This window comes from Pan paniscus, chromosome 1 (genome assembly GCF_029289425.2).
Source record: "Pan paniscus chromosome 1, NHGRI_mPanPan1-v2.0_pri, whole genome shotgun sequence".
Taxonomy (NCBI): Eukaryota; Metazoa; Chordata; class Mammalia; order Primates; family Hominidae; genus Pan; species Pan paniscus.
Genome location: NC_073249.2, coordinates 118,017,867 through 118,028,277, shown reverse-complemented (window position 1 = coordinate 118,028,277; position 10,411 = coordinate 118,017,867). Strand labels below are relative to the sequence as shown.

The following is a 10,411-nucleotide window of genomic DNA, read 5'->3' as shown; positions in this document are numbered from 1 at the left end:
CAGCACTGTCACTGTCCGCTTCTGTGTGGTACCCTGTCCTCCCACAGGGAGGAAGGTCTGGTCTCTGGAAAACAGAAGAGCCGGCAGGGCCCAGAAGGCCCCACCGGGAGGTCGGGAGACTCAGACACCACTGGCTGATAAGCCTGTCCCTCTGCCTATGTCCATGACACTGCTCCCAAATAGCTGGATCAGCACAGAGCCCATTTCCTGGCATTTCCAAGGAAGACATGGTGGGCGGGCAGGAAGGTGTCCTTTTCACCAGGACGGAAAGGACTTCTACGGTGGGAGAGGCTGCACGGGGCAGGCAGCCTTCCAGCCCAGCCCCTCAGGGCTGAGTCCTAGACAGGGATGAGTTTTCTGGGGCAGAATTCAAGAAGCAGGGAGGGCTGCATTGAGAGACTGGTTGGAATTGAATGGTGGTCAGTGACTCAGTGCCTCCTAACTATACTGCTCAGGGTTGTTTTTTGTTGTTTTTTTCCCATTGGAAAATGAAGCAGCTACTCATACTGAAGCCAAGTGTGTGCTTTGCAACATTACTTCTCGGCCTAAGTTTTGTTTTTGTGTATATATATGATATATATTTAAAAGTATATATGCTTTTTAAATTTAATAGAGGCGGGGTCTCACTATGTTGATCAGGCTGGTCTTGAATTCCTAGGCTCAAGTGATCCTCCCGCCTTGGCCTCCCAAACTGGGGTCATAGATATGAGCTACCGCATCCGGCCTAGTTCCAAGTTTTGTGTTTGTCGAAGTTCCATTCAATAAACTAGAAAGGCAGCTGGGTGCGGTGGCTCATGCCTGTAATCCCAGCACTTTGGGAGGCCAAGGTGGACAGATCACCTGAGATCAGGAGTTTGAGACTAGCCTGGGCAACATGGTGAAACTCTGTCTCTACTAAAAATACAAAAAAATTAGCTGGGTGCGGTGGTACATGCCTGTAATCGCAGCTACTCCAGGGGCTGAGACAGGAGAATCACTTGAACCTGGGAGGTGGAGATTGCAGTGAGCTGAGATCGTGCCACTGCACTCCAGCCTGGGTGACAGAGCGAGGCTCCATCTCAAAACAAACAAAAAAACTAGAAAGGGAGTTAACCTGGGGATAATATAGGTGATGATTAAGAACACAAACCCTAGCTGGGCAGTGGTTCACGCCTGTAATCCCAATACTTTGGGAGGCCAAGGCGTATGGATCACTTGAGGCCAGGAGTTAAGAGACCAGCCTGGCCAACATGGTGAAACCCGTATCTACAAAAAATACAAAAAAGCCAGCTGTGGTGGTGCATGCCTGTAGTCCCAGCTACTAGGGAGGCTGAGGTGGGAGGATGGCTCAAACCCAGGAAGTAGAGGCTGCAGTGAGCCAAGATCGCACCACTGCACTCCAGCCTGGGTAATAGAGCCAGACCTTGTCTCAAAAAAAAAAAAAAAAAAAAAGGACACAAACCCTAGAACCAGACTGAATGACTTAATCTTTCTGAGCCTTAAGTTTCTCTGCCCACAAAATGAGGATGATGATAAAAGCATCCACCTAATTGAGCTTTTATGAGGATTGAGTTAACACATGTAGAGTGCTTGGAAGAGTTCATAGTACATAGTAAGAGGCCAGTAAACACTGGCTTTCTGTGTTGTTGCTACTGGGTGCAATGGAAGAGTGCACAGACAGAAAAAGTAGAAAGCCAGGCCCAAAGGGAAGGAGACAGGCAGGTGGCTGAACAAGAAGGGCAGCCATGGCAGGAGGGCCTCCTCCCTGACTGGCACTGCTTACTGAAAGTGCTGCTGAAGCAGGTTTGGAGTGGGAGGAGGTAGGGTGGGGACAAAACTCAAGGCTGACCAAGAGGGCGAACAGGATGTGCCATGCCCTCTCCAGCCGCCAGGTGGCAACAACACATGGGTCTGCAGCTTGTTTTGCCTCTAAGGACCCACCCTGGACATGGCTCCACACAAACATGTCACCTTCCGGCCTCACCCAGGTGTGTACCTAAGCCTGCTGACCTTCCAGTGCTTCTATTGGCCCAGGAGCCACCAACAGGCCCTGCTCACTAGACACCAGTGCAGGGCGCAGCTGGGAAGCACACCTGAGGTTTCTTGCCTTACGCCAAATTTCTCCAGAGCTGAATACTCCGTGTCTGTCTGCATACCCCTTCCCTCCCACCGATTCCTGGAATCCCAGAGGCTGCGGGAGTTGCTGCAGAATTCAGGGAAAGGTGCATATCTAGGCACTGTCACTGAAGTAGGTGAATGTGCCAGGTGAATCTTGGAATCAGCCACAAAAAGGGGAAAGCAGTGATGGGCCTCTGGCTCCAGGGACAGGGCAAGGACACTTTGGTGCCTAAGTCAGGCATTTATGGCCAAATAGGCATGGGTGGGGGCACCAGCTGGCAGTCCCACTTCTCTTTGCCCACTTACCTGCTGCTTTTCTCAAGTCATGGCCTGACCTTCAGGGAGGGAAGTTTCCTCAAAACTCGGAAGGAGTTGAATTGGTTCTGATTACTAGAGTTAAAGGCTGCAAAAAAAGGGAGGCCCTACACCAAATCTGTTAAACGTGTCTTTGTTATTCCTTCAACAAACACCATCTTGCACTCGAATATCTTCTGAATAAATAAACTAAATGCTCTGCTACACACAGGTCACAACACTAGGGTACTGCAGAGGTTTCCGGATCCTGACGCTCACCCCCAAGTCTAACAGGGGTGATGAGGAGAGCACAGACAACCCCAGTGATGTTAGTTGGAGCCTGACTAGGTGTTCCAGCAGCTCTGGCTGAGGTGATCAGGGAAGATGAACACCACCAAAGGGCCTTCACGTCTCACAGGGAGAGCAAACAAGAAGCTGGTGCGTTTCTAGGAGGCTCCATTATTTTGCCAGTAAAGGACATTCAAGTTTAGGATATAAATAAGAATCTACCTAGATCCTAGCTTAATAGCCTCACATACTGTGAATTAAGCTACACTTAACTTTCATCTGGACCTTCCAATGATACATGAGACCTGGGGAAAGGCAGCCTGTCCTTGTCTAATGCCAACAAGGGGAGCAGTCACAGCCTGATAAGCTGGAATCTCAAGGCCCTAGGGCCTATTCAGGCCCCTGCCTAGGAGGCCCATCCTGGCTCCCTGCCTGGAATTAGAGATTTACTCCAAATTTGTTAGAAATTGGAGCAGGGGGCTGGGTGCGGTGGCTCACACCTGTAATCCCAGCACTTTGGGAGGCCGAGGCGGGCGGATCACGTGAGGTTGAGAGTTCAAGACCAACCTGACCAACATGGAGAAACCCCATCTCTAGTAAAAATACAAAATGAGCCAGATGTGGTGGTGCATGCCTGTAATCCCAGCTACTCGGGGAGGCTGAGGCAGGAGAATCCCTTGAACCCGGGAGACAGAGATTGCAGTGAGCTGAGATCGCACCATTGTGCTCCAGCCTGGGCACCAAGAACAAAACTCCGTCTCAAAAAAAAAAAAAAAAAAGAGAAATTGGAGCAGGGGCTGGGTGCGGTTGCTCACACCTGTAATCCCAGCATGTTGGGAGGCTGAGGCGGGTGGATTACCTGAGGTTAGGAGTTTGAGACCAGCCTGGCCAACATGGTGAAACCCCGTCTCTACTAGAAATACAAAAAATTAGCCGGACGTGGGTGGCAGGCGCCTGTAATCTCAGCTACTCGGGAGGCTGAGAAAGGAGACTTGCTTGAACGCAGAAGGTGGAAGTTGCAGTGAGCCCAGATCGCGCCATTAAACTCCAGCCTGGGTGACAGAGCAAGATTCTGTCTAAAAAAAAAGAAAGAAATAGGAGCAGGAACGACTTCCAGATATACAGAGAATATAAAAATACATTCACTTTATTTTAGAAAAATGAAGACTCATAGAGTAAGCTTATCACAAACTGGCCTATTAGGAGTCACAGAATTCACAGGAAACAATTTCTGAAGACCAGGTGCCTGCTGCCACCTCTCCAAGCAGGCCAGAGTCCAGTAGAGAATGCGATTCAGGAAGATGGCTCCTCAGAGGGCAGGGAGGTTAGCTACGGAGGCCGCTCACATGGAAATGTCCAGTGAACCAATGCCAAGGAAGAAGATAAAATTCTCTGGGGCTGACCACAACAGTGGGGGTGGATAAAGACAAACCACTTGCCTGTACTTCTCATCTTCTATTTGTTCATTTCACTGCTGGAAGGTGACCTCTTTTCCCCTAATCTTCTTTCAACCCAGAGAGTTTAAGTCTTCTCCAGCTCAATCCTAATCCACCCCATTTCCCATGGTCTCTACTCCTGGGAGACCAGCCCTGGTGGCATCTCTTCCTCCTGTCCCTGGGCCAGAATCTGCTGGAGTCAGGGTCTGCTGGGTAGAGGCGAGTCCAGGTACTGACTGTAGTGGTTTGCTACTGAAGTCTTGCTTGCTGTCCTGATCTCTTTACCTAAAGAAATAGAAGGAATAACTGCTTTAAAATGCCCTTCTTCCTCAAGCCCATTTGTCACCCAGCAGAATTCAAGCTCCTCAGGGTGGGAAGAAATGGGATCCCCCTTCCCCTGCCCCAGGCTCCCCTCCTCTCTCCATCTTTCCATACAAAATTCAGGGCTGATGTGCATAACAGCTTGGAATCCCAGATGATGGTGGGGTAGGGAGACAGGACGGGCAAGGGAGGACCAGACTGACCTGGTAGGTCCTGGGACTGCCACTTTCCTGGGGGGCTGCAGATTGCTGCGAGTGGCACCCATGACAGGAAGATTTAGTCGCTGGGAAACAGGAACTTCATGGGGGTTAACAAAAGAAATGAGTTAGCAGCAAGTTTAACTGACCTCGAAAAGAAATACTGGATGAAGGGAGCGAGTGTGGGATTAGTACTCTCCCCCTGACCATGAGGTATTTGAAAACTAAGACTCAGACTCTGTCCAGCCCCATATCCTCTCTGTAACTCAGTCTCCCCATCTTCCAATTGAATTGCAATAAGGATGGCAAAAGTGGTCACTGTTGACAGCTCTGGGAGGGTGAGGACACGCTGGGCAAGGGCGGGAATTCTTCCTCCTGACCTCTTACCCTTGTGTCCACTTTCCCGCACTCTGGGTCCTGCAGTGCTTGGTCTTGGAAGCCCTTTTCGAGTTGACAGAGAATCCGGAGGTAGGGCACCTCTGCCAGGTGGCACACTCCGGCTGGTGAGTGGCATTCGGCTGGCAGGCCTGGGGATGGCCGAGGGAATGGGCAGTTGACTGGAAGATTTAGCAGCTGCTCCCTGCGGCCGGGGCAGGCGTTGAGAGTTGCTGGTAGAAGGCTGTGGGGCCAGGACGGATCTGATGGGGGTGGGTGGGCCTGGTGGAGAGGAGTGGAGAAATTTCAGGGTCAATCCCACAAACTCCCCACTCCCACTCACCCGCAACTTGGCTGCTCTGGTCTCCTCACTGGCTGCTGCTCTCCCACTGGGCCCGGCTCTCCCCCGGACTGGGGGAGTCGATCGGGTAAGAGGAGAAGATGCTGGGCTTTTGGATGCAGGGAACAGATTGCAAGTGGGTGACTCCTGAAACACAAAGAGAGAGAGAAAAAAGACTAGAGTGGAAAAAATATCTGTTCTGTGGCTTAAGGAATTAAGAAATAGAGGTGGAGAGTTGTCTACATCCCAGTAAGGAAGGGTAGAAGTTAGCTGCTAACATCACCACATCACCATCACCATCACTATTGCCAATACCATTTATTGAGTTTATCATAGACATATACTCAGACACTGTGGTAAGAGTTTTGGTTCTCTTTTTTCATGGTTCTCATTTAATTCCAACAATTCTAGATGTAGAAATACTATCCCTGTTTTACCAATAAGGAAACCACTCCCTGCATCATGGCACACACCATGTCTGGGGCACACCTCCAACTCAACTCTCTCAACTCACCCTCTTCATGTTGGAGGGCCTCTTTCCAGATGTAGCCCGGAGAGCCCTGACTGACCCCTTCCTATCATTACTCCGGAGTCGAGGCGTCAGGCTGCTTGGGGAGGGGGTGCTCCGCGTCAAAGAGTTCACAGTGGGCAGCAGGTCTCGGACAGGACTATCCTTCAGCACAAAGGTCTCCCGCCGAGGACTGGGCTTCACTCGGCGAGGCCCCAGGCCCTCGCCTGCGCTCTCCCGATCCTGCAGGGCACACTGCTCCAGCTGAGCAGCCAGCCGGTTGGCCTCATCGAGGATCTCCTCCAGCTTCTCTGGACTGAGGGGGCCTAGGCTGAGCCTCACACCCTGGGGGGCAGGTGCCACTGCATTTGGGTCACTTCGGTGGGAGAGGCCCCGTCGAAGTGGTTTCTCTGGAGTCACCAACACTGTTATGTCTTCCTCCTCACGGCTGAGACAGGAAACAAACCAGGCATCATGCCCATGCAAAAGGGAACAGGAGATTATGCAAGGGAGACTGCAAAAAAGCCCCACAACAGAGCCAGGGACATGACCCTAGGCCCTGATGCCCATGCTGGCTGTGAGATGTGGCCTCTGGGCGATGAGATACCTGGTTCTATGGGGCCTAATAGGCCTTTAGCATTTACGGACATCAGAAATGATGCCAGGATGGAGATGCAGCAAATCCACTTATCCTTCTTCTTAACACCCTGAAATCTAACTCCAGCTTCTCCCTTCTCTCCCCGCTACCAATAGTGTCATAGAGGCCCGAGTCAGCCAGCCGCCCAGCAGCCCCAAGTGCGCCAAACCTTGCTAAGTTACCAACACAAGCCAATAATTCAGCAGTAAGGGATTCGCGACAAAGAGGTACTGTTAGAGGAAAATAAGTGGGATAAAGAGGCTGGTACCTGTCAGATGGTGACAGCCCCCCAAAGTCCAAGGTCTCATCCACAATAAACCTTACATCTGAAGGGGAAAGAAGAATGAAAGCCAGTCATGGGTCCCTGATGCAGCTCTCCATCGCTGGGTCTCACTCCTCCCTTTCATTCTTCCCTCCCTCCTTTCCTTACCTTCCTCCAAATCCTCCATGTCCAGCCAGCAGGAGCGAGAGTCCAGTTAGATCTGAGCTGGAGAGAAACCATACCTTTCCTCAGGTATCCATTCTGCCCAAGGCTCGCAGCTAGATTCAAGGTGCAAGCCAGGGTCGGGGGTCATGCTGGAGGCAAAGCAAGCGCCCAGGAGTGGCACCTCCCGCACAGCTACTCCTGCTACCTCCGGGAACGATACGGAGGGCTCCCCCAACTGCCCAGATTGCCCTGGAGCCGCCCTGCATCCTGGCCTCTCCTCACTGGGGGCGGCCTGCACGCCCCATCTTCCTCCCCGCCACTATCCTCAGGGTTCTGCACTCCCCAAGCCACCTTTCCACTCCCCTGGCATCACACGCGAAGCACACCTCCAGCCCACCCTGTGTCCACTTCCCGCGCCGCCTTATCTTCCACGCAACAGGCTTTCTCCCGCAACCTAGTCCCGGGAATCAGCTCCGAGGGGGCGGGGCTCCTTTCGAATCTCTCAGGCCCCACCTACTCAAGCCACACGCGCACCGTGATTGGTGAATCCTCAGGGGGAGGGGCTGAGGAGCTGCCGGCCGGAAGTCAGCCGGTGGGGGCTGGGGGAGAACCGTTCCCAGAAGACTGCATCCCGGTGGCGGAGCCGAGGGTTGAGGCTGCGAGTGCGCGTGCTCGCGTGCGCGGAGACTCTCTTTCCCGTAGGCAGATGGGAGCAGAGCGCGGCTGGCCAGGAGGGAAGAAACGGACCCACGAGTATGGAACTCGCGCCCCGGCCCCCTCCCTCTGCTGGGCCGCCGAGCACCCAGTCTCCAGAACGGTCGTGCTGCCTAACGTGGCCGCTAACCGACGCTCTACGGGAGGAAATTCGTTTTCTTGGGCGCACTCAATATGCAGGCGCCGCATTGGCCGAGGTTCCTCAGTTGTGGGTTTTTTCCAAGTTAAGGGAGCACCTAAACACTTACATTGTAGGTATATTGAGGTTCTCTTAGAAGTACATCCTCCATCGCCTCTTCAAGAACCTGAGGCAGCTGAGGTGCAAAGAAAGCAACGGGCTTTTCACGCAGGCAGGCTTGGGTTCAAATGCAACCCAAGTTTAACTGACCTCAGAACCCAAGTTTCGGTTTAGAGGCGGCTGCCTTGAGTATATTTGCCCTCTTTTCACCTCTCTTCGCTTATCTGTGAAAGGAGGATGTTGGTCCTCGCAGTTACGGTGTTACGAGGATAATTATGAAGGCGTTTTCTACCGTGTGCCCTTAGGGGATTTAGAGGGGGTGTTTGTAAGTAGCCCCCTCTGAACTAAAAGCAGTATTTGTAAAATGCTTAAACCAACTTGTTAGGAGTGTTGTCTCTGTTGTTTCTAAATGTTGCCCGGGCCACCAGTGAACTTGTCAGAGGCTTCAGACCAGAACGACTCCATCTGGAATAGAGGCTGGGTAAAATAAGGTTGAGACCTGGGCTGTATTCCTAGGAGGTTAGGCATTCTAAGTCACAGGATGAGATAGGAGGTTGGCACAAGATACAGGTCACAAAGACCCTGGTGGTAAAACAGCATGCGTTAAAGAAGCCAGCCAAAACCTACCGAAACCAAGATGGCGATGAAACTGTCCTCTGGAGGTCCTCAGTCCTCATTATACGCTAATTATAATGTATTAGCATGCTAAAAGACACTCCAGACAGCATCACCACGGTTTACAAATACCATGGCAACATCAGGAAATTACCCTACATGGTCTAAAAAGGGGAGGAATTCTTAGTTCCAGGGAGTTGCCTACCCCTTTCCCGGAAAACTCATGAATAATTCATCCCTTGTTTAGCATATAATCAAGAAATAACCATAAAAATGGCCAACCAGCAGCCCTCCGGGCTGCTCTGCCTCTGGAGTAGGCATTCTTTATCCCTTTTCTTTCTTAATAAACTTGCTTTCACTTTATGGACTTGCCCTGAATTATTTCCTGTGCAAGGGCCAAGAACCCTCTCTTGGGGTCTGGATCCGGACCCCTTTCTGGTAACAACAGGAGGAGACAGCAGGTCCGCACAAGATACAGGTCTCAAACATCCGTCTAATAAAACGGTGCAGTAAAGAAGCCGGCCAAATCTGCCAGAAACCAAGATGGTAAAGAAAGTAGGCCAGGCGCGGTGGCTCACGCCTGTAGTCCCAGCACTTTGGGAGGCCGAGGCGGGCGAATCACGAGGTCAGGAGATCCAGACCATCCTGGCTAACACGGTGAAACCCCGTCTGTACTAAAAATACAAAAAATTAGCCGGGCGTGGTGGCAGGCCCCTGTAGCCCCAACTACTCGGGAGGCTGAGGCAGGAGAATGGCGTGAACTTGGGAGGCAGAGCTTGCAGTGAGCCGAGATCGCACCTCCGCACTCCAGCCTGGGCGACAGAGTGAGACTCCGTCTCAAAAAAAAAAAAAAAAAAAAAAAGAAAGTGACAGCTGGTCATCCTCACTGCTTATTATATGCTAGTTGTAATTCATTAGCATGCTAAAAGACACTCCTGCCAGCGTCCTGACAGTTTACAAATGCTATGGCAACGTCTATATGATATAAAAGGGAGAGGAGCCTTCAGTTCCAGGAAATCATGCTCCTTTCCCAGAAAACCTATGAATAATCCACCCCTTGTTTAGCATATAATCAAGAAATAACCATAAAAATAGCCTACCAGCAGCCCTTGGGGCTGCTCTATGGAGTAGCCATTCTTTTATTCCTTTACTTTCTTAATAAATTCACTTTCACTTTACTCTGTGGACCCGTCCTGAATTCTTTCTTTTGAAAGATCAAAGAATCCTCACTTGGGGTCTGGATGGATCAAGACCCCTTTCCAGTAATCAACTGAGCTCCTAGAAAGGTTCTGAATATTTAAAGTGAAAAAGCCCTAAGGGAATGGTTGAGGAGCTTTCTGGTAAACAGAACCTGAGCTTTAGTCCTCAGAGTTCATGCCCATTTTTTTGGCCATTTATAGGCTTTCTTGTTTACTTTCTAGTTTTTGGCTGTGACGTTGAGGTGGTGAGGTCTGCAGGAGTGAGATGTCACTGTAATAAATGCCACCAGAGACCAAGAAGCTGGAAACCAAAAATAAAATTCTAAGCCCCCCAACCAACTGAATGGACCCCTTCTCTCTGACAAGGGCATTCCAGATTTAACCTGGAAAACTAGTTCAGGCCATAATGGAAAGTGGGGGTTGGACATGCCTCATTATACTCTCTGCCCTTTGGGATTCAGGCACAGCTGACCAACATTAACGTTAAAACAGAGATCTGGCGAGGGGGCGGTGGCTCACGCCTGTAATCCCAGCCCTTTGGGAGGCCGAGGCAGGCAGATCATCTGAGGTCGGGATTCAAGACCAGCCTGGCCAACGTGGTGAAACACCATCTCTACTAAAAGTACAAAAAAATTAGCCGGGCATGGTGGTAGGCGCCTGTAATCCCAGCTACTTGGGAGACTGAGGCAGGAGAATCGCTTGAACCCAGGAGGCGGGGGTCGCAG

The 10,411-nt window shown here is 51.2% G+C and overlaps 1 protein-coding gene across 25 annotated transcripts; it reads right to left on the bottom strand.

Moving 5' to 3' along the window:
• Positions 1-3,799: 3,799 nt before the first annotated feature.
• On the bottom strand, positions 3,800-9,321 carry PSRC1 (proline and serine rich coiled-coil 1). Of its 25 annotated transcripts, none has more exons than XM_003808342.5 (8): positions 7,307-9,321; positions 6,924-6,980; positions 6,762-6,819; positions 5,863-6,304; positions 5,381-5,495; positions 5,021-5,290; positions 4,640-4,733; positions 3,800-4,400 (listed from the first exon to the last, which is right to left on the bottom strand). In XM_003808342.5, exons 2-8 carry the CDS (start codon positions 6,940-6,942, stop codon positions 4,397-4,399), a joined length of 1,002 nt encoding a protein of 333 aa, XP_003808390.1. In that variant the 5' UTR covers positions 6,943-6,980; positions 7,307-9,321; the 3' UTR covers positions 3,800-4,396. The 25 variants fall into 25 exon arrangements, with proteins under 25 accessions (XP_003808390.1, XP_008958695.1, XP_054970988.1 ...); XM_008960447.4 differs by having other exon boundaries at positions 6,924-6,975; XM_055115013.2 differs by having other exon boundaries at positions 7,318-7,456.
• Between the last annotated feature and the right edge of the window lie 1,090 nt (positions 9,322-10,411).